Source organism: Physeter macrocephalus, chromosome 17 (assembly GCF_002837175.3).
Source record: "Physeter macrocephalus isolate SW-GA chromosome 17, ASM283717v5, whole genome shotgun sequence".
Taxonomy (NCBI): Eukaryota; Metazoa; Chordata; class Mammalia; order Artiodactyla; family Physeteridae; genus Physeter; species Physeter macrocephalus.
This window is the reverse complement of record NC_041230.1, coordinates 4,563,578-4,587,057: the sequence shown is the minus strand read 5'-3', so window position 1 is coordinate 4,587,057 and position 23,480 is coordinate 4,563,578. Positions and strand designations below refer to the sequence as shown.

The 23,480-nt window shown below is 45.8% G+C and overlaps 2 protein-coding genes across 10 annotated transcripts in view; one reads left to right on the top strand and one right to left on the bottom strand.

The window, feature by feature from the left end:
• Positions 1 to 20,846, bottom strand: part of AURKC (aurora kinase C) — a 44,220-nt gene extending 23,374 nt beyond the window's left edge. For 5 of the 9 annotated variants that reach the window (XM_024117003.3, XM_028477838.2, XM_028477840.2 and 2 more), the window contains exons 1-3: positions 20,436 to 20,846; positions 18,684 to 18,810; positions 3,322 to 3,417 (exon numbers count right to left, since the gene is read on the bottom strand). In XM_024117003.3, the coding sequence (XP_023972771.1) occupies positions 3,322 to 3,417; positions 18,684 to 18,810; positions 20,436 to 20,657 (445 nt within the window). In that variant the 5' untranslated portion in view covers positions 20,658 to 20,846. The remainder of the gene's footprint in view (positions 1 to 3,321; positions 3,418 to 18,683; positions 18,811 to 20,435) is intronic. The other 4 variants (XM_028477839.2, XM_055078872.1, XM_055078871.1 and 1 more) reach the window with 2 other exon arrangements.
• The window catches only part of LOC102987390 (double homeobox protein A), a 17,404-nt gene continuing 14,731 nt past the window's right edge, over positions 20,808 to 23,480 (top strand). The window contains exon 1 of the mRNA XM_007127443.3: positions 20,808 to 20,865. Coding sequence (XP_007127505.3) covers positions 20,808 to 20,865 — 58 coding nt within the window. The remainder of the gene's footprint in view (positions 20,866 to 23,480) is intronic.

Genomic DNA, 23,480 nt, shown 5'->3' with positions numbered 1-23,480 from the left:
CACTCCCAAACTCATTCTACGAGGCCACCATCACCCTGATACCAAAACCAGACAAAGATACTACAAAAAAAGAAAATTACAGACCAGTATCACTGATGAATATAGATGCAAAAATCCTCAACAAAATACTAGCAAACAGAATCCAACAACACATTAAAAGGATCACAAAAAAATTAATTTAAAAAAGTAAAAAAAAAAAAACAACTGCATTCTTATCTCATACTATACTCAAATTCTACCTCAGACCAAAAAGAGTTAAATGTCAAGTGCCAAGCTTAGAACATCTTAGAATAAAACAAGGATATCTTTTTGATATTGGGGATAGAGTAGCATCTATAACTGATAAAAGTATCACGAATGTACAAAAAAAAAATCCCTACAAACAAAAGGGAAACAAGTTAACAGAAACACAGGCATTTTCCATGAAATGACATTTCAAAGAAGAAAATACAGTTGTTTCTCAGTATCCACAGCAGATTAACTGGTTCCAGAAACCCCCTGCTCAATACTAAAATCTGCAGATGCTCAAGTCCTTTATATAAAATGGTTGAGTATTTGCATATAACCTACACACATCCTCCTGCGTACCTTAAATCATCTCTAGATTGCTTATAATATCTAATACAATGTAAATGCTATATATTGATAAATAGTTGCCAGCACAAGGCAAATTCAAGTTGTTTTCTTTTTTAATTTATTTTTTTGGCTGCATTGGGCCTTTGTTGCTGCACGTGGGCTTTCTCTAGGTAAGGTGTGCAGGCTTCTCATTGCAGTGGCTTCTCTTGTTGCAGAGTACATGCTCTAGGCGCACAGCTTCAGTAGTTGTGGCACACGGGCTCAGCAGTTGTGGCTCACAGACTCTAGAGCGCAGGCTCAGTAGTTGTGGTGCACGGGCTTAGCTGCTCGGTGGCATGTGGGATCTTCCCGGACCAGGGCTCGAACCCATGTCCCCTACATTGGCAGGTGGATTCTTAACCACTGTGCCACCAGGGAAGCCCCAAATTCAAGTTTTGTTTTTTTGAACTTTCTGGTATTTTCTCTTCCCCCCAATGTTTTCAATCTGTGCTCGGTTGATTCTGCAGAGGCAGAAACTGCATATACGAGGGGACAATTGTACAAATGGGCCTATAATCACATGACAAGGTGCTAAAGGTTGTGAACGAGGGAAATGCAAAGCAAGCTCACCTAAGATACAATTTTGTGTCAGTCTGTTAAGCAAAAATTGAGGAGCCTTACAGCATCAAGGACTGAACAAGACATAATTGGTGGAATCTGGAGAATTATAAATAGGTACACCCCTTTTAGAAAACATTATCACCTAAACTTGAAAATTTGCATAACCTATAATCCAACAATTTTACTCTGAGAAATAACAAAAGACAAGCCTAATCATGTGCAAGATTACCAAGATATATGAATGTTCTTGGCAGCACTGTTTGTGAGGGTGAAAAAATGTAAAAAATTAAATGCCTCAGAGAGTGGATGAATACAATATGAAACAGGAGCATTTTTTATTTGTTTCAAGTGTAAGAAACTTGGGCACATTTTTACCTTGAGCAGAGCAAGGATGAAATTGCTAAACAAGCAGAAAGTAAATGAAGAAATAATTTCCCTAAAAGGTGTACTCTAGACTATGGTTCAACAACTGGCCATGGCCTGGGCCAAGATCTCTTCCACTAGGTGAAAGGAAAACTATAGACAGAGTCTGAATGAGTGTGGAAGGGTAGAAGACCAAGCAAGACAAGGGGGTAGATTTTTAACATGAAAACTTGCTGACACATGAGGGGTCACAAGCTGAGACATCTGTGCTGGGGAGGTGGTCACTGAGAGGATGGCCGGATGTAGGGGCCGATGGAGGTGGAGGGGTGAGGATACAATCTCTGGGGCTGTATCCAGTCTCTAATCTGCTTGGACGGCAGGACCATGCGCTCTAACTTGGGAGGGGAAGGAGTGAGCATCGTGACGGTTCCTTGCCAGGCATGTTGACTGGGTGCCTCTGAGACATTCAGGTGGAGAAGGGCAGAGAGCGGAGGGCAGAGGCTCGGAACTGCCCGAGGGGCTGTCGACGGGCTGCACACAGACACTCGCAGGCTGGTGGGGCCGCCCGAGGGACTAGAAGGCAAAGAGCACGACTCTGCCGGGGCCCCATCACCACACACGGTGGCCCTAGTGCCCTCAGCAGCCCAGATGTGGGGCACAGCAGGACAAATGTCACCGTCAGGTTTTACCAAACAGGAGGAGTAGGGAGACGTGCAACAAGGGAAGGCTTCTTGAGTGTCTGGAAGGACAGGGTGGGAAAGGGGAGGCAGAAGAGAGCTGGAGAGGAGCTGGGAGAGGAAGGAAAGCCCTTTTCCTCAGAGGTCAGAGGGAAACGTGAGATGCATTACTCATTACAATACAGCGACATGAATGACACCAACGGCCCACGAGCCACTGACTGCGGCGCAGACGCTGTGCTAAGCGGTTTTATGCTTTAACGCGTTATGTGACTACATCCCCAACAACCCAGGGACGGAGCAACTATCAGGAACAGACTGAGCGCAGCAGACCACACTCGCCAAACCATCTGCCCCTCTCCTTGGACACACGGCTCAGCCCCATCTCCCAGCCCCGTCCCCCGAGTGTGGCCAAGTGCCTAGTGCCTGTCAGCGGAAACGGGGAGCTGGTGTTTGTGGGAGTCTTCCTTGCCCTCTCACTCTCCTCTGCCAGCTGCAGGAGGTACGGACAACCTTCAAGCCACATGCTGACGGCAGAGCGGACCCGGGTCCCTGAACAGCTGTGTGCTGCACAGTCACACGGACCGGGTGTGACTCAGAAAAAGTGCTTCCAGGGACATCCCTGGCGGTCCAGTGGTTAAGACTCCGAGCTTCCACTGCAGGGGTCACGGGTTCGACCCCTGGTCAGGGAACTAAGATCCTGCATGCTGCGAGGCGTGGCAAAAGAAAGAAAGAAAGAAATACAAAAAAAGAACAACTGCTTCCATATGCTGAGCACCAAGATGCTGGAGTCTGTCTGACACGGCAGCTAAGATTTAACTTAGTCAAACTTATATATACAAAGACACAACGAGATCTCGAAGTTCACTAGGGCCGCAGAGCTGGTGATCGGTCGGCACCCAGGTTTGAAGCCCAGGCAGCTGGAGCCCAAGACACATCTCAGCTCATGCACCTCTATCCTCCAGGAGGACAGAGGGACCTGGGGTCAAAGGGCTCCGTGGCCTCCAGACCACCACAGAGGCCCGAACAAGATGCCTCCCCAGGGAACCGGGGCCAGCAGCCTCCCCCTGCAGGGTCTCCAAGCTGCCCAAACCTTGGCTCCTACCTGGACAGGTGCTTCGGGAGAGGTCTTTCTTCACCGTCCACAGCTTCTGCCCCTGCTCCAGCTGGTAGATCAGCTCAAGTCTGGGAACAGGACACCCTGTTCATGGAGAAAGGAAGAAGACACTAGGATTTCTGTGAAAACAAAGAAAACCCCTCGATCTAGTGTGGGACTTCAGGATGTGGACAAGACCTCAGAATGAAGCTGATTCCATCCACAGAAATCCTGACCTGTAACCTGGAAACCAAGGTCAAAAACAATGTTGCGTGCTTCCCTGGTGGCGCAGTGGTTAAGAATCCGCCTGCCAATGCAGGAGACACAGGTTCAAGCCCTGGTCCGGGAAGATCCCACATGCCGCAGAGCAACTAAGCCCCTGTGCCACAACTACTGAGCCCATGTGCTGCAACTACTGAAGCCCACGTGCCTAGAACCCACGCTCCCAACAAGAGAAGCCCACAATGAGAAGCCTGGACACCACAACGAAGAGTAGTCCCCGCTCGCCGCAACCAGAGAAAAGCCCACAGGCAACAACGAAGACCCAATGAAGCCAAAAATAAAATAAATAAATTAAAAAAAAAAAACACCAAACACCAATGTTGGGATCCAAAGACTTTAGACTGCAGTGCTGGTTGTGTAGACAACACCTGTTCCCTTTGCCCTCCATTGCAGAGTTCCAACTCTATTCAGCTGCAGCCAAGAGACACAGAGAATATGACCCCCTCCTTCCAGAAGGTGTTTACTAATTAACCCAAGTGAACTGCAACCACCTGTGCATTAAAACCTCCTGAGATGTCTGGTTCACATCCAACTGAAACCAAATAGGGACTTTCCTGGTGGCACAGTGGTTAAGAATCCGCCTGCCAGTGCAGGGGACACAGGCTCAAGCCCTGGTCTGGAAGATCCCACATGCCGCGGAGCAACTAAGCCCATGCACCACAACTGAGCCCGTGTGCCACAACTACTGAAGCTCACGCACCTAGAGCCCATGCTCCGCAACTAGAGAAGCCACTGCAGTGAGAAGCCTGTGCACCACAACTAAGATTAGCCCCCATTCGCTGCAACTAAAAAAAGCCTGTGAGCAACAATGACCCAACGCAGTCAAAAATAAATAAATATATTTATTTATTAAAAAAAAAAAAAAAAAAAAAAAAAAAAAAGGAACCAAATCTCTGCAGATGAGGCGTGGATACCTACAGATTTAAAAAAAAAACACCCCAGATTCTGGCATCAAGGGAGGGCTGAAAACTCTGGTTTCCACCAACTTGCACGTGACCTACACCAGCCCTCTAGAGGAGAGAGCTCTAGTCCAGGATGGCTGAGTGAGGGGACCAGCCAGTGCTGTAGTCCTGCAGCAGCCTGGGTCGCCTGTGAGGGAACCTGCCCGAGGCCCTAGACCAGGAAGAAGCAGACAACTGGATTGGCACCCACCAACCCGGTAGCCAGACCCACCTCTGAGCTTTGTACTGGTGAGATAATAAATTTCCTCCAGGGTGAAGACTGAGCCGGTCTGTCACATGCAGCCAAACACAGATGCAGGGGAAAGACACACGGACTCGGCAGGAAGTCGATGGCAGAGGTGCCAGGACTCGCCGACAGCTTCTCTGGCAGGTCCAGGGTTCATCAGTCATCACTAAGCAATGTGCTCTCCTGTGTGCTCTGTGCCCAGCATGGGGCTCAGCGAGTGACTGAGACCTCCCTTCAGCTGTCAGGAGTCACGCTCCCTGTGACCTCAGGGCCTTTGCACATGCTGGCCCTTCTCCCTGGAAGGCTGTTCTCCCCCCACCTTTCTCCTTCCATGTACCTCTCTTTGGGTCTCAGCTCAAATGTCACTCCCTGAGAAGACTCTGCTGAACAGTGGCTGAGTCCAGGTGCTTAACCAATACACCACATCACTATGAACTTTTAACCTTAATAATAATTGAAAAGTTAACGTTTATAGGGTGTAACCATATCCCAGGGACTGTACCAAGCAATTTAAATGCATTGTGTTGTTTAAAATGGAGGGAATAATTTAAAGAACTCACATATTTAAAATACTGACTCTTTTCGGTCAAAGTAAGGTATGTCTCCATTGATCTAAGTCTTTTTTTAGATACCAAGCAAAATTCTGAAGGGCGCTCCTCTTGTCTAGGTCTGCAAGGGCTGTGAGTCCCTAGCTGCCACCTGATCTGGGAAGAGACGGAGCACTTAGTCTGTCTCGCCATGGTCAACACACTAAGTTTCTGGGCTCGTGACCTCGGGGCAACCAGGTAACTGGCTACTGGCTAACGCCAAGGTCCCCCCATAGACGGTTGGGATTCAAGTGTGATCAACTGAGCCAACAACAAGGAAGTCCGTGGGGGGCCGCTCAACTGAGCTGCCCACCACCCTGTGAGAGACTGATGGCACTGCCTGACCTATGAGGGCACACCTGGCCAGAGTCCAGGCTCTGGTGCCTGGAGCAATACAGGGATCCGAGTGGCATAGGGCACCCCCCTCACACATGCCATGGCACAGAAGAGGCTTAGACTGCTTCACAGGCAAACCTTGCCATGGCTGCTTGCCTTACTGTTGTTGCAGTTTGCCCCAACCACGTAGTGGATAAGAGATCCCATCTCTGGAGACTGCTAGTTCAATGTATAATGGGGGGAGAAACAAAGGAATAACGAATATTGTTTTTACTGCCCTCTGAGACACCTGAGGATGTTTCTCAACCTACTCCAGATTATGTCAGCCCGGCCAATGCGTCCGGCACTCATGAGTGCTGCTGCAGACCAGCACGTGGAGAGCTCTTCCTCAACACCAAACTGTCACCCCATCAGGACACTGCCACCACCACTGATGTCCTGAGGCATGAGCCCCAGCCCCTCCCTAGAAAGGCAGGCTGCCACTCACAGTGGTTGCCACTTAGGACTGCTAAGAGGCTACCAGGTAAATACTCAAATAAAAGAAAGAAAAATGGTGGTGGTGGGGGCATAAAGGTGACCCCCAAACACCCCTCAAAAACATTTTGTTTGGAGGCAGGAAAAAAAAGGAGTGGGGAGGAAGGGGCTCGTTATGCTGTGGACCAGGGCCATCCAGGGGAGAGGCTGCATCTTGGAGGCCCCAGGCCCCTCCCCCCTTTCTTCTCCTCAGCAGGAGACAAACTAAAACTAAAAACCAGGGTTTTAAATGGCTGAAAAGCTCAAAAGGAAGAAAGAAGGGGGGGGGGCTTCCCTGGTGGTACAGTGGTTGAGAGTCCACCTGCCGATGCAGGGGACACGGGTTCATGCCCCAGTCCGGGAAGATCCCACATGTTGCGGAGAGGCTAGGCCCGTGAGCCATGGCCGCTGAGCCTGCGCGTCCGGAGCCTGTGCTCCGCAACGGGAGAGGCCACAACAGTGAGAGGCCCACGTAACGCCAAAAAAAAAAAAAAAAAAAAAAAGTGAAGGGGAGCACACTATTAACCTTACATACCAAGCAAATGCCAGGTCTAGCAAACATAATACTGGTTCTAGACTACTTATTGATTTAAAAGCAGTAACAACAACAAAAAACCCTAGATAACAAGGAGAGAGAATAAAAGTTTAAATAACATACAACATATAACTAAGTTAGAACTCTGTCTATACTCTGACCCAATTGGAAATCCAAAATTTATATACTAAAATTTATATAATAAATTATAATAAATACATGGACATAACAAAATTTATATATTAAAAAAATGTTATCACCAAAACAAAACAGAGCACTGATTGGTTTGTCTGACTCCACAACACAGGTTGTAAATTATCTTTAGAATTTGCTAAAATGCACCATCTGGGCTTCCCTGGTGGCGCAGTGGTTGAGAATCTGCCTGCTAATGCAGGGGACACGGGTTCGAGCCCTGGTCTGGGAAGATCCCACATGCCTCGGAGCAACTAGGCCCGTGAGTCACAACTACTGAGCCTGCGCGTCTGGAGCCTGTGCTCCGCAACGAGAGAGGCCGCGATAGTGAGAGGCCCACGCACCGCGATGAAGAGTGGCCCCCGCTTGCCACAACTAGAGAAAGCCCTTGAAACGAAGAACCAACACAGCCAAAAATAAATTAATTAAAAAATAAAAATAAAATAAAATGCACCAACTGACAAAACTTCATGAATTTAATACTCGCGTTAGTGAGAGGCCCACGCACCGCGATGAAGAGTGGCCCCCGCTTGCCACAACTAGAGAAAGCCCTTGAAACGAAGAACCAACACAGCCAAAAATAAATTAATTAAAAAATAAAAATAAAATAAAATGCACCAACTGACAAAACTTCATGAATTTAATACTGGGGCTCAAATCATAGCTATACCTGGGGATCCCACTAAATTGAAACACTCTACTCCGCCACTGTAAAAAGTACCTAAATATTAAGGAGAAAAAATAGGTATATCTCACTTTGACTGTAGCTTTACCTGAATTTCCTATAGCCCTAGCACCCAATGTCCTAAAGTATCCCATATTGGGCATAGATGCTCTGACACAATACACAATTAAAATAAACTTTTGGCACTTACAAATTAATTGGCTTGATAAAATGGGCCCCTGTAGACCCGAGTTAAAATAATTATTCAGCCCAATGTAAGGTGAAATGGGCCTTTGGGGAGTAAAACTTTTATATAAGACCTAATTAATCAAGGGGTGATGATCCCCACTGCTTCTCCACATGACAGCCCAGCTGTGCGCGTTCTTAAACCTAAAAAAACACAGGGCACCTCACTGTGAGTTACTGCAATCTTAATGCAGTGGTCCCATCTGTTAGGGTCCCTGTTACTGACTGAATTGTGGCTCCCTAAACTGCATGTGTTAAACCCTAATCCCCAGTGTGACCCTATATGGACTTAGGGCCTTTAAGGAGGTAGTTAAGGTTAAATGAGGTCACGGGGTGGGGCCCTGATCTGGTAGGACCGGTATCCTTTTAAGAGGAAGAGAAGGCCTCTCCAAGCCAGATGAAAAGTCAGGTAAGGACACAGCAAGAAGGTGGCCGGCAAGAGATCCTTATCAGCAACTGAACTGGGACTTCCAGCCTCCAGAACTGTGAGAAAATAAAGCTGCTGTTTAACCACACACTAATGGCAGCCTGAACTGACTAACAAGATCCACACACCCAATACCCAATATTATTAGAACCCGGTAATTACTCTTCAATTACAGATCTGGCTAACGTGTTCTGCTGGTGTGTATATTTTGACAGCCTCTCAACCACAGTTTGCCTTCGCTCTGAAGGCAAATAGGACTCCTCTCCCAGGCTGCCCCATGGGGTGGCTCAACAGCTCTGCCAACACCCACATCCTCTGCAGCCAAGACCTCAGCTGCACCCACCCACCTCTCTCCAGGAGCACAGGCGATGTTACATCAATGACAACCTCATCTAAGGAGATTCATCTGACACACCTGTGACAGTGAGTCCAACACCTTTTAATCCTTTGGTGACTAGTTTTAGATAAAAATACTATTTAGTATTACTTTGGGTTTGGTGGCCACATATTCCTCATTTATAAATTTTATTTACTCTCCCTGATGCTGATACTTGCAAATCAGCCCACCTTAAATGGGACTCCCTCCAACAAAAGCTCTAATATCTGCTCAAAATACCGTTAAATAGCCAGTCCCATCAGTGTCCTCAGAGACTCCTTCACCAAAGAGGCTTTGACAACCTCTTCTCACACCTCCTCGAGTTTCTGAATCACCTATCGGGGCCACAAGATGCCCAAGGGCTTCTGATGTAACAGACTGCCCTCTCAGCCTGGTACTATATGCTACTAAAACAACAACTAACTATACGCAAGGCTCTCCGGATAATGAAGGCTGTTGCAGACCCCGAGCCACTCACTGACTGCCACACCCAGCTGCCCATCAAGCTTTGGATCATGGCAACAGCACATCACAAGCTCAGCACAGCTCCTGAGGCCCCAGGACAGGATGGAACCCAACCTGGGCCCTCTGACATATTCCTCTTGTAGGACAAGGTGGGTCCTTGCCAGATGCCGTGGTGCTGGAGGAGGGCACCCCTCCCCACAGCCCTTGGCTACCTGGGGAGCACCTTGGGATTGAGTGAGTGAACAGTTGTGGGAGTTTGTGGATCTCTTACATCCATAGCACATGATGGAGCTCAGTAGATTGCTGCTGCTTTCTATCCCATAGCCAGAATGTCCAAATAAAAAATGGGACCTAAGAAACATTTCTTGGCCTATTCAGGGGGTCATCTTAGTACTAGATGCCCTGATCAACAAATGGCCTCCTCTTCACATTCATTATAAACTGTTGGGCCATTGCTTGAAAACTGCCTCCTTCAGGGTAAAGAAACTCTTGTCTCACAAACACCCCAAAGTAAGTCAAAATCACATGTCCTTACATTTATAAAGGCCACAACAATAGGCCTTGCCAGGAAGCTCCTTACTCCCTTTGGAATTACAAACATTACTGACAATAACCAAGATACACACTTCATTTCTCAAATTACACAATGCTGGGCTCTGGAGAGGTAGTCAATAGAGCTTCACAGCCCCAATAGGCCCCAAACAGCTGGTTTAACTGAAAAACATAACGATTTCCTTAAACAGCTCCTTTTCAAACTCCAGTCTGACAAACAAACCCCTCAATGGGCCTCTATCTCATCCCTTAGCCTTAATTCAAGGCTCCTTGAATCACATACCTTTAAAAATGTCCCACTGCCCTTTCCTACTCTGGAAAGGAATGTGCCTCACCCCTATATACACAAAGACTCATTCTACAGGAGGCCATTCACACTGTCTCCCCTGCAGTTACACACAGAGCTTCCCATCATCCCATGAGGCTGGAGACCAGAAGGAGGGAGCACACACTCCTGGCACCCATTAACCACAGACTGCCCCACAGGCCAGGCAGCTGGTCACCTGATATGGAATCCATTTGCCCTGAACTTCAAAACAAAACAAAACAAACAACCAAACCTTGAAGAAAAGCCATATGGCATTCTGGTAACTGTTGCTCTTACTATAACTGGTCTGGGTACTTTCATTGGTTTATAACTCAGAGGCCTGAACCCTCTGAGGAAGCCACTGTTTCAATCAAACATGGCAAATACTGAGGCCCACATCAAGTCAAGTGCGTACCCACTTGCAAAGGATACCCTGCCCCACGTCCCAGACCAAGACCTCACTGATGAAGATGACTTCACCTGGGGACACGAAAACCTTCACCCCAGCAGATACCCATGGACTTCCTCTCCTAAGACAGAAATCAGACCTGGGACCTTTTTGCTTTCTTCTATTAGGGATTCTATAATGTTCCTGAGCTGCTGTCTGTGATCCTGGTATATGCCTCAATCTGCCAAAAGGGAAAGCTCCAATTTATAGCTGGCTGATCAGGACAGGTTGTGAGGACTTGTGACTGACATCTGAAGTGGGTGGGTGGGAGGTGGAGGGGCTGTCTTATGGGACTGAATCCTTATTAACCCGTGGAGTCTGTGCTAACTCCAGGTAGTTAGGGTCAGAATTGCCTGGTATGGAAAACCCAAACGTTTGATATCAGAAGTGTTATGAGGAAAAAGGATTTTGTTTGTTTGGTTTTTTAAATAAATAAATTAATTATTGGCTGCGTTGGGTCTTCATTGCGCATGGGCTTTCTCTAGTTGCAGCGAGTGGGGGCTACTCTCTGTTGCAGTGCGTGGGCTTCTCATTGCAGTGGCTTCTCTTGTTGCAGAGCACGGGCGCTAGGCACGCACGTTTCAGTAGTTGTGGCACATGGGCTCAGTAGTTGTGGCTCACGGACTCTAGAGCTCAGGCTCAGTAGTTGTGGTGCATGGGCTTAGCTGCTCCTCAGCATGTGGGATCTTCCCGGACCAGGTTCAAACCAGTGTCCCCTGCATTGGCAGGCAAGTTCTTAACCACTGCGCCACCAGGGAAGTCCCACGTTTGTTTATTTTTTTACAAATACCACACTAACATGCACACACATGTATATATACAAAGCCATACTTTTAGCATACCTTGTAACTCCTGAAAGATACTCTTAGGCACTCCCCAAATTACATATCGATTTTCTTGGCTAATGCTACATAAATGGGAAACTTAGTTATGAGCCTGCCTGCAAGGACTTGCTATATCTCTACTTATGTTCTTCTTTTTCATTCTCAAAATGGTTTTCTATACTCTACAGGACAACTTATGCCATACCTTCTAAAACTCTCCACTATTATCCCCCGAAGTTTCCTTAATATGATGTGAAATATCGGAGCACACTCTTCATCTGCAAACCAAACAATCCAAAGCCACACCCATGTCCACCTCTTTAAACCTCACACACCAGGCCACTATTCCTCCTGCCCTAACTCAAGCAGATCCAGGTTCCAGACAACTAGGGACAACCCCTAGTGCCCCAAAGCCTGTTGGAAATATTCAAATCTCACAGATACTAATTAATACAGTGGGGACGCCGTGACAATTTCAATGAGTGGAGCATGAATAGTGCCTGAACAGTCCTGACACCTGGTCAGGGCTCAGGGTACCTGCAGAGTGACAGTTATCAATTGCTTATTAAAAGTGACCCACTTAATATATGTTTTCTTAGATTTCTTCAAAAAGGGAATCCTGCATTACTCCAATAAATGGGAAACCCAGGGTCACTTCCCTTGATGGCAGGTCACCATGAAAAAAATGCAGAAGTGAAATCAAAACAGTGTTATTAAGTTCCAGAGAGCTCAGCTGCCTGCTGCTCAGGGCTCCTGGCCTAAGGCTACTGCCTCTGTTGACAAGGAGAAAGTAGCAACAATTGCAGGGGTAGGGAGTGTGGGGAAGGCAGAGAAGGTGTGTTAGGAGGGAGCACTAAACCCAGACTTTCCGACAAACACATTCAGGAGGCAGGAAGAGAAGAAATGATGGAATGGTTACATCAGGTTGTATCGCAATGCCAGCTGAACAAGTGTCCCTGCACTCTCAGAAACAGGGTTTCTCAAACTGACATAATAATTTAGGTCAAGATAATTCTTTGTTGGAAAGGTAGGGAGGAGCCCATCCAGTGAATTATAAGGATGGTGTAGGATCCACGTGCAGATTGTAATAACCAAAACTATCTCCAGATGTTGCTGAGTTTCCGCTGGGGAGCAACATCATCTCTGGCTGAGAACCACTTTTATGGTTATAAATAGGATGATGAGAGAAAGTGAGAGGGATGGATAAGATGCTCCATGAAGTCTGGTGGTCAGAACACAGCTGGTGAGGAGGTGGCAACTGGGCTGAGAAGGGGCAGCCATGTAAAAAGCCAAAATGGAGAGGGCAGACAGCAGAAGCAAGAAGAACTACAATTCTGCACCCTGTGGAAGGAAAACCACATTCACAGGAAGATAAAATGAAAAGGCAGAGGATTTTGTACCAGATGAAGAAAGAAGATAAAACCCCAGAAAAACAACAAAATGAAGTGGAGATAGGCAACCTTCCAGAAAAGGAATTCAGAATAATGATAGCGAAGATGATCCAGGACCTCGGAAAAAGAATGGAGGCAAAGATCGAGAAGATGCAAGAAATGTTTAACAAAGACCTAGAAGAATTACAGAACAAACAGAGATGAACAATACAATAACTGAAATGAAAACTACACTAGGCTGAATCAATAGCAGAATAACTGAGGCAGAAAAAAAGTAAGTGACCTGGAAGACAGAATGGTGGAATTCACTGCTGCGGAACAACAAAGAAAAATTATTGAAAGCAGCAAGGGAAAAACGACAAATAACATACAAGAGAACTCCCATAAGGTTAACAGCTGATTTCTCAGCAGAAACTCTACAAGCTAAAGGGAGTGGCATAATATATTTAAAGCAATGAAATGGAAGAACCTACAACCAAGGTTACTCTACCTGGCAAGGATCTCATTCAGATTCCTAGGAGAAATCAAAAGCTTTACGGACAAGCAAAAGCTAAGAGAATTCAGTACCACCAAACCAGCTCTACAACAAATGCTAAAGGAACTTCACTAAGTGGGAAACACAAGAGAAGAAAAGGACCTACAAAAACCCATAACAAGTAAGAATATGGTAATAGGAACATACATATCAATAATTACCTTAAACGTAAATGGACTAAATGCTCCAACCAAAAGACAGAGGCTCACTGAATGGATACAAAAACAAGACCCATATATATGCTGTCTACAAGAGACCCACTTCAGACCTAGGGACACATAAGACTGAAGAGGGGATGGAAAAAGATATTCCATGCAAATGGAAATGAAAAGACAGCTGGAGTAGCAATACTCATATCAAATAAAATAGACTTTAAAATAAAGAATGTTACAAGAGACAAGGAAGGACACTACGTAATGACGAAAGGATCAATCCAGGAAGGTATAACAATTATAAATATACACGCACCCAACATAAGAGCACCTCAATACGTAAGGTAAATGCTAACAACTATGAAAAGGGAAATAAGCAGTAACACAATAATAATGGGGCCTTTAACACCTCACTTACACCAATGGAAAGACCATCCAAACAGAAAATAAGGAAACACAAGCTTTAAATGACACAGTAGATGAGATAGATTTAATTGATATTCATAGGACATTCCATCCCAAAACAGATCACACTTTCTTCCCAAGTGTGCATGGAACATTCTCCAGGACAGATCACATATTGGGTCACAAATCAAGCCTCAGTAAATTTAAGAAAACTGAAATCATATCAAGCATCTTTTCTGACCACAACGCTATGAAATTAGAAATTAATTACAGGGAAAAAAACATAAAAAACACAAACACATGGAGGCTAAACAATACATTACTAAATAACCAAGAGCTCACTGAAGAAATCAAAGAGGAAATCAAAAAATACCTAGAGACAAATTACAATAAAAGCACAACGATCCCAAACCTAAATGGACTAAATTGATATTTATAGGACATTCCATCCAAAAACAGATCACACTTTCTTCTCAAGTGCACACGGAACATTCTCCAGGATAGATCACATCTTGGGTCATAAACCAAGCCTCAGTAAATTCAAGAAAATTGAAAACATATCAAGCATCTTTTCTGACCACAACGCTATGAGATTTTCAATTACAGGGGAAAAAACAGAAAAAACACAAACACATGGAGGCTAAACATTACGTTACTAAATAACCAAGAGATCACTGAGGAAATCAAAAAACACCTAGAGACAAATTACAACGAAAACACGACGATCCAAAACCTATGGGATGCAGCAAAAGCAGTTCTAAGAGGGAAGTTTATAGCAATACAAGTCTACCTCAAGAAACAAGAAAAATCTCAAATAAACAATCTAAACTTCACCTAAAGGAACTAGAGAAAGAACAAACAAAACTCTCCCAAAAAAAGTTTGCAGAAGGAAAGAAATCATAAAGATCAGAGCAGAAAAAAATGAAATAGAAACAAAGGAAACAATAGCAAAGATCAATAAAACTAAAAGCTATGAGGCCACCATCACCCTGATACAAAAACCAGACAAAGATACCACAAAAAAATTACAGACCAGTATCACTGATGAATATAGATGCAAAAATCCTCAACAAATTACTAGCAAACAGAATCCAATAATACATTAAAGGAATCATACACTACGATCAAGTGGGATTTATCCCAGGGATGCAAGGATTTTTCAACATACGCAAAACAATCAATGTGAGACACCATGTTAACAAGTTGAAGAATAAAAACCATATGATCATCTCAATAGATGCAGAAAAAGCTTCTAACAAAATTCAACACCCATTTATGATAAAAACTCTCCAGAAAGTGGGTATAGAGGGAACTTACCTCAGTAAAATCCATATACAACAAACCCACAGGAAACATCATTCTCAATGGTGAAAAACTGAAAGCATTTCCTCTAAGATCAGGAACAAGACAAGGATGTCCACTCTCGCCACTACTATTCAATATAATTTTGGAAGTCCTAGCCACAGCAATCAGAGAAGAAAAAGAAATAAAGGGAATACAAATTGGAAAAAAAGAAGTAAAACTGTCACTGTCTGCAGATGACATGATACTATACATAGAGAATCCTAAAGATGCCACCAGAAAATTACTAGAGCTAATCAATGAATCTGGTAAAGTTGCAGGATACAAATTTAACGCACAGAAATCTCTTGCATTCCTATATATTAATGGTGAAAAATCTGAAAGAGAAATTAAGGGAACACTCCCATTTACCACTGCAACAAAAAGAATAAAATACCTAGGAATAAACCTACCTAGGGAGACAAAAGACCTGTATGCAGAAAACTATAAGACACTGATGAAAGAAATTAAAGATGATACAAACAGATGGAGAGATATACCATGTTCTTGGATTGGAAGAATCAATATTGTGAAAATGACTATACTACCCAAAGCAATCTACAGATTAAATGCAATCCGTATCAAATTACTAACGGCATTTTTTACAGAACTAGAACAAAGAAAATCTTAAAATTTGTATGGAGACACAAAAGAACCTGAATAGCCAAAGCAGTCTTGAGGGAAAAAAACGGAGCTGGAGGAATCAGACTCCAGACTATACTGGACTTCAGACTACACTACAAAGCTACAGTAATCAAGACAATATGGTACTGGCACAAAAACAGAACAATAGATCAATGAAACAGGATAGAAAGCCCAGAGATGAAACCCACCTATGGTCAACTAATCTATGACAAAGGAGGCAAGGATATACAGTGGAGAAAAGACAGTGTCTTCAATAAATGGTGCTGGGAAAACTGGACAGCTACACATAAAACAATGAAACTAGAACACTCCCTAACACCACACACAAAAATAAACTCAAAATAGATTAGAGACCTAAATGTAAGACTGGACACTATAAAACTCTTAGAGGAAAACATAGGAAGAACACTCTTTGACATAAATCACAGCACGAGCTTTTTTGATCCACCTTCTAGAGTAATGGAAATAAAAACAAAAATAAACAAATGGGACCTAATGAAAGTTAATAGCTTTTGCAAAGCAAAGGCAACTACAAACAAGATGAAAAGACAAACCATCAGAATGGGAGAAAATACCTGCAAACATATCAACGGACAAAGGATTAATCTCCAAAATATATCTACAGTTCATGCAGCTCAATATTAAAAAAACAAACAACGCAATCAAAAAATGGGCAGAAGACCTAAACAGACATTTCTCCAAAGAAGACATACAGATGGCCAAAAAGCACATGAAAAGCTGCCCAATGTCACTAATTATTAGAGAAATGCAAATCAAAACTGCAAGGAGGTATCACCTCACACCAGTTAGAATGCTCATCAAAAGAAAATCTACAAATAAATGCTGGAGAGGGTGTGGAGAAAAGGGAACCCTCTTGCACTGTTGGTGGGAATGTAAATTGATACAGCCACTGTGGAGAAGAGTATGGAGGTTCCTTAAAAAACTAAAAACAATTACTGTATGACCCAGCAATCCCACTACTGGGTATATACCCAGAGAAAGCCATAATTCAGAAAGACACATGCACCCCAATGTTCACTGCAGCACTATTTACAATAGCCAGGTCATGGAAGCAACCTAAATGCCCAGCGACAGACGAATGGATAAAGAAGATGTGGTACATATATACAATGGAATAGTACTCAGCCATAAAAAGGAACAAAATTGGGTCATTTGTAGAGACATGGATGGATCTAGAGACTGTCACACCGAGTGAAGTCAGAAAGAGAAAAACAAATATCGTATATTAATGCATATATGTGGAACCTAGAAAAATGGTACAGATGAACTGGTTTGCAGGGCAGAAACTGAGACACAGACGTAGAGAACAAACATATGGACACCAAGGGGGGAAAGTGGCGGGGGGGCGGCGGCAGTAGTGTGATGAATTGGGAGATTGGGATTGACATATACACACTAATATGTATAAAATGGATAACTAATAAGAACCTGCTGTATAAAAAAATATATAGAATTAAATTTAAAAATTCAGGAAAAAAAAAAGAAAGAAAATAAAAGCCAAAATGCCCAAGCACACCCACCAGGCACAGAGAACAGCAACTGCAGAGGCTCAAGGCAAGTATGTTAAGTATGTGCACAGGAAATAGAAAGACGCTGGCATGACCAGAGCAGACTGAGCTCAGGGAAAGTGTGGGGAGGTCAGTGAAGGGTCAGCAGGGTCAGAGAGTGGACCTTTTTATTTTTAAAATTTTGCTATAAAATATCTAAATACGTAAAACTTTTCCTAATTTTATGCAACACAGAATACAATCCCAATTCTCTAAAAACAGGCATGTCTTACCCTAAGCCCTGGATTTACAGCTCTCCTTTCCCTCAAACTGAGAGGTCTAAGGTGATTATCCTCAGGCTGCTGTTTCTCCACCTTGGCTCTCTTGCCCTTGTGGGCTGGATCATCCTTTGTTGAATGGGGCTGTCTTGTCCATCCTCAGGTACTAAGCAGCATCTCTGGACTCTAACCTGCTAGATGCCGGGACCACCCACACCCCAGGTGTGACAGTCAAATGTGGCTGCAGACTTCCAAACGTCTCCTGGGGACAAATCTGCCAAGTACTGTGAAGCACTACTCTCTCAGCTTCTCTCTCTTGGACTAGCAGAGGATCTTGGCCAGGACTCACAGAACGAGAGACAATCATGAAGGCACAGGAGAACAGAAAAGCCCCATAACCGAGATCCTGTGGTTTACAACAATACCTACTGGCACTGAAGGCAAAAACCTCCCGAGGTCCCACCTGCCTCACCCTCTTCCTGGAGACCATGCCATCACTCACAGCCCTGTGGCCTGGGTTGCAGGGGATACTTGAACCAACCAGACCCACCCAGTCAGCTCCCTGTCTGGAATGTGAAATAAGAACCTCAGACAGAGGCCAGTCTGTGCTGCGCACTGGGGTAGAGGATCAGGGAAGTATGGGCTCAGGTGGCCACTCCTGCCTCAGGGACAACCCCCTAGAGCCCAGCAGTAGAAAAAGAAAAAGAAACAATGTTAAGTATGCAAATAAGTAAAAACAAGGCAACTGGGGGCCACAGAGAGCAGGGACTGGGGTGGCCACTCCTGCCACAAACTTGCTGAGACACAAAAGCCATTCTGAAAAGACAGACATGAGCAAAGCCAGAGGGAGAAATCAGGACAAGAGATCCAGAAGCCAGCATAATCCTGGTGGTTCCCAGTCCTTATTTCAGTCCCATGTGGCCCAACTAGAAATTCTGCCTTTGGGTCCTTCAGAACACCCCCATTTCCTTCCACCACCTTTTGGGAGCCAAAGAGGAACTGTTTCTTGCTCAAAGAAACACAGACATAGCAGGCAGGAAAAGATGAATCTCAAAAATGACAGAAGCTGTAGGGAAGAGAGAGTGTAAGCTTCTCAATCAGCCGGGCATGGAGCCAGAGCATGTCTGACAAGGAGATGGCAGGTCCTCTGCATGGCAGAGTGGCAAGGCCTTACCCAGAGACACCAAGAGCCTGCAGTTTTCCAACATCACCTCCTGGTACAGGGTCCTCTGAGCCGGGTCCAGCTGCCTCCACTCCTCCTGGGTAAAAGTCACAGCCACATCATCGAAAGTCACAGACACCTGTCAAATAGAGGTAGTAGTGTTGACCCTGTGGCTGTTGGATGGGATCAGAGCCTGTTTCTGGAAGGCTGTTAAAGGTGCAGAGAGATCAAGACCCTAACCACTTAACACCTCCTGAGGGCCAAGCTCTAGGCTGGGCTGAAGTGGAAGTGGACAATGTTTTGGACATAATACAGTAGTGTAAGAAAGAAGTCTATGTGGGAGCTACTGGAAAGTCACACAAGACAATGGAAGTGATGTGTGGGCTGTCAGATGCAGACAGGAGAGGCTGTAGGACCTCAGAGGAATGAATAAATAACGATAATAACAGTATCAATAATGGTAACAACAACAGTACCCGAGCCTCCCTGGTCCTGCTAGCTGCCTGCCCCATGCTCAGGGCTTCACATCCTGGTTAAAGTGACTAAAAGTACCCAGTTCTTTCGTCACTCTCTTGTTTACATCCAAACTCTTGAAACCCAACACTTACCAGCTGTGTTACCTCGGAGACATCACTTCATCTCTCTGAGCCTTGGTTTCTGGATCAATACAACAACAGTTCCCACTTCACCAATAACAGTTGTGAGATTTAGACAGAAATTACTCAATGTTCAGTGTGCTTGGGGATTTTCATTAACTGTCCCACAGCCCCTGACGTAAATATCTCCATGCCAGCCGATGACCCGAGACTAAGGGAGCTCCACCAAATCCACCAACAGTCTTGTGTCTTACAAACGAGGAACAAGATTTTAAAACAGTTTACCCTACTACAGGGTCTAATAAAGTAACCCAACACTCTTCCATCATCAAAATGAATACCTAATGACGAGATTGTTAAGCATTTACACCAATTTTTGCTGTTAAGTCCATTTCATCATGCCTGAAAATATTCCTGTAAACATGCACAGAGAAGCAGAGCCTTCATTATTGACCTCCTTGGCGAGACCCCTGAAGGGGTGGAACTACCTGGGTAATGGCAGGACCTGGACCAGCTCCCCACACCCTCTTGGGTCTCCCAGACTCCAGGGAAGGTTCCACAATGAACCATTAGCCGCTTCCTTCCTGAACCCTGACAGCACTCAGCCCTACGCCAGGAATACTTCAGGACCAGAGAGCACAAATGGCTAAAGATAACACTGGCTTTGGCCATGAGACTGGCCACAACGTCTGACCTGGCTGAAGGTGAGTGGAACATTCGGCAACAGACTACAAGACCTCGCCCTACCAAGACACGTCTTAGCATCTAGAAGGCACCATGGCAACCTCACAGGCCCTCATGGACCTTGTGAAACAACCAATATACCTTGGCTTTGTCCATGAGCTTATCTCTCCCTCCATTTCCCAAGGCCACCGGCTGCAGAAAGGCGGGGGCGGGGGGGGGGGCAGGGTACATCCCTGCAGCACATGGCGGAGTTCGGGATTTACTATGATGGAAGCCCCTGAAAGATGCATCACTCATTTTTTTCACAACTTACTAAACATGTATCAGAGACCCAACAGCTTTTAGGACCGAGAATAAATTAAGTAGCAAAGCAGCTCCACACGCCAAGAGGACACGACCGCGAAGACAAACCCATGGGATGCCTCCCTTCCGGAACCGTCTCCGCCCTCGGAGAGAAGCAGCTCCGCAACCAGCATCCACTCACCTGAGTCTGGTGGGTCGGCGCCGCCGCCATGACGGGGCCCTGCGTTCCAGCCACGCTGGGAGAGGCGACCACCGGGCGGCCTGCTGCTCCTCGCCTCCGCCCCGCCTTTGCCGGGCGACCTCGGCTGACCGCCGCTCTCCGAGAAAAAGGCGCACCAGACCGGGCGCCGCCCTCGGGAACTGCGGGGACGAACGGCGGGTGCTGAGGGCCCGGAGAGGCCATGGCCCGGCGGGCGACCAGTGCACACGCCCGTTTAGGGAGTCACGACCCGTTCCAAGGCACGAAAGGGAGTCCCATCCCCCTTCCCTGCTCAGTCCCCACGAAAGGCCCAAGTAGCCGCGCAGCCCAGCTCTCGGCACCTAACAGCCAGACATGATCGAAACGCTGAGGCAAATGGCGTCCTCTGAGAGAAACCGGAAGTCCCGCCCACGTACGTGCGCCGCAGGAAACGCTCCTACGACTGGCCGTCATTGGCCAGCGCCCTCCTCAGACGCACAATGCACACCTCTGGGTAATGTAGTCTCTCCTAGATCCGCAGACGTGAGGAGAGCCTTAACTGGGAGGAGGGAGTGGGGCGGAGGGAGGGGGAGGGGAGGGAGGGGGGCGGAGGGAGGGGGAGGGGAGGGAGGGGGGCGGAAGGAGGGGGGAGGGGAGGGTCTTCCTCCACCTAAGATCCACAGGAGGAGGAACTGAGCGCTGGCCCAGACCTGTTTCTTAACAGTGGGTTCAAGTGGAGACGACCAGGCAGTGGGGGCGAGAGCGTCCATGCTGTGCCCCAGGGAAATTGAGGCTTGGAATGCTGGGACAGTCGCCCAGGGCAGTGCAAAGGGTGTAGGGCTGTGATGTAGGCTCGCAGCCCGCATAGTGATTTCCGTCCTTCCCCCCGCCCTTACGCCTTCCCAGATCCTCTTCTTTTTTTTAGGTCCCCAAACAGGGACCCAACCGGGATCCACAGAAATGAAAGCACGGAGTCCTAACCACTGGACTGCCAGGGAATCCCCAAGAGCCTCTTCTTGAAATCTAGCAGGACCCTATGGAGCCTCCTCCCACCCCCGCAAGCCTCTCTGCGTCCCCCACTTCTTGTCTGTGGAAAAAGCTTTAGCGGACTAGGCCTCCCTCAGTTCCAAAGATTGGGCTCAAACAGTTAATCATTTAAGGGGCAGCAATGGGAACAAAGAAGAGGCATTCAAGGAGGGAAGGGGATAATAACTAAAGCAAGAAGTCAACCTGCAGGATGGGGTCACAAGACCATAGTTCTCCTTAAGGAAAACAGTTAACAATGTCTGATGCATGTTCTTAAGTTGTTTTTACAGAACCCAGACTCCCACCAGGTGGAAACTGCTGACCTCAAACACATCAGAAGCCAGGCTGGTTGGAATCAGAAGACTGATGGTGAGATTCCAGAAACACCACCCTGCTACCTCACCACCAACCGATCAGAAAATTGTCCATGAGCTGATCTTGCATCCTAGGCCCCTCTCCCCTAACAGTCTTTAAAAACCCTTTCCTGAAGCCATTAGGGTGTTCAGGTCTTTTGAGCATGAACTGCCTGTTCTCCTTGCTTGGCACCCTGCAATAAACACTATACTTTACTTCACCACCACCCAGTGTCAGTAGATTGGCTTTGCTGTGCATGGAGTGAATGAACCCGAGTTTGGTTTGGTAGCATTCTAGGGGAACAGATATTTTAAAAGTAGCTTAGGGACTTCTCTGGTGGTCCAGTGAGTAAGACTGGACCCACTTACCCAGTGGGTAAGACTCCGTGCTCCCAATGCAGGGAGCCCGGGTTCAGTCCCTGGTCAGGGAACTAAATCTTGCATGCATGCCGCAACTAAGAGTCCACATGCCTCAACTAAGACCTGGCGCGGCCAAAATAAAATAAATAAATAAATAAATATTTTTAAAAGTCTTAAAAAAAAAAAAGGTAGCTTAAAAATTCTCCTGAGGAGGAAACCAGAAGTCCCATCCTGATACACAGCACACTTGTCTACTGCACCCTCCTGAGTCTTCTTTGGCCCAGAGCCTCCTTCATATGTGGTTGGCCTAGATCACCTGAAGAATGGATTTTCCATCCCCTGGGATGGGGAAGCCACATGTGGAGGAGACTTGGAGGGAAACTCAAATCTCCAGTTTTAAGCATGGTCAATTTGAAATGTTTATGAGACCACAAAGTATGTGTCACTTAATCATTTCAACCTATGACTGAACATTAGGAGAGAGTTCAAGCCTGGATATATAAATTTGAGAGTTGTTAGTTTACACTGTTCTTTCAAGTCATGACTAGATGAGACTGTCAAGGGAATGAGTGTAGACTGGAGAAGAAAATGATCAGAGCATGAACACTGGACCAGCCTGACTTCATTAAGTGGCTGATGACAGGAAACCAACAAACTCATGTTAGAGCTTCTAATGGCCACCCAGAGATATATTAGGGAATCTTAGAAGTCACCATTGATGATTTTTTTTCATAACTGTGGAGCTGAAAGAGTAAAATGCACTTTTCATGATTTGAGTGTGCATACACATTGAGAAATGGAATCAGAGAGTGCCGAAAATGCCCTTAAGGGATTTAATTTTTTTTAAGATGAGAGAGAAATATAGTGACAAGATGTTAATTAGGTCAAAGGAATGAAGAGTGTATGATATGAGTCAGTTCTACAGAGAACTAGTAGAATATACATATTTATAAACATTTATGTGTGTATATATATGTACATGTAATATATAAATAAAATACATTATGTATATACATGAGATTTATTTCAAGCAATTGACTTATGCAGTTGTGGGGCCTGGCAAGTCCAAAATCCATAGGTTAGAGGACAGGCTGGAAACTCTGTAGCCAGAACTAATGCTGCAGTCTTGAGGCTGAATTTCTTCCTCAGGGAAACCTTACTTTTCCTCTTAAGGCCTTTCAACTGATTGGATAAGGCCCAACCACTTAATCAAAATAGAATCCTTGGGGCTTCCCTGGTGGTGCAGTGGTTGAGAGTCCGCCTGCCGATGCAGGGGACACAGGTTCGTGCCCCGGTCCGGGAAGATCCC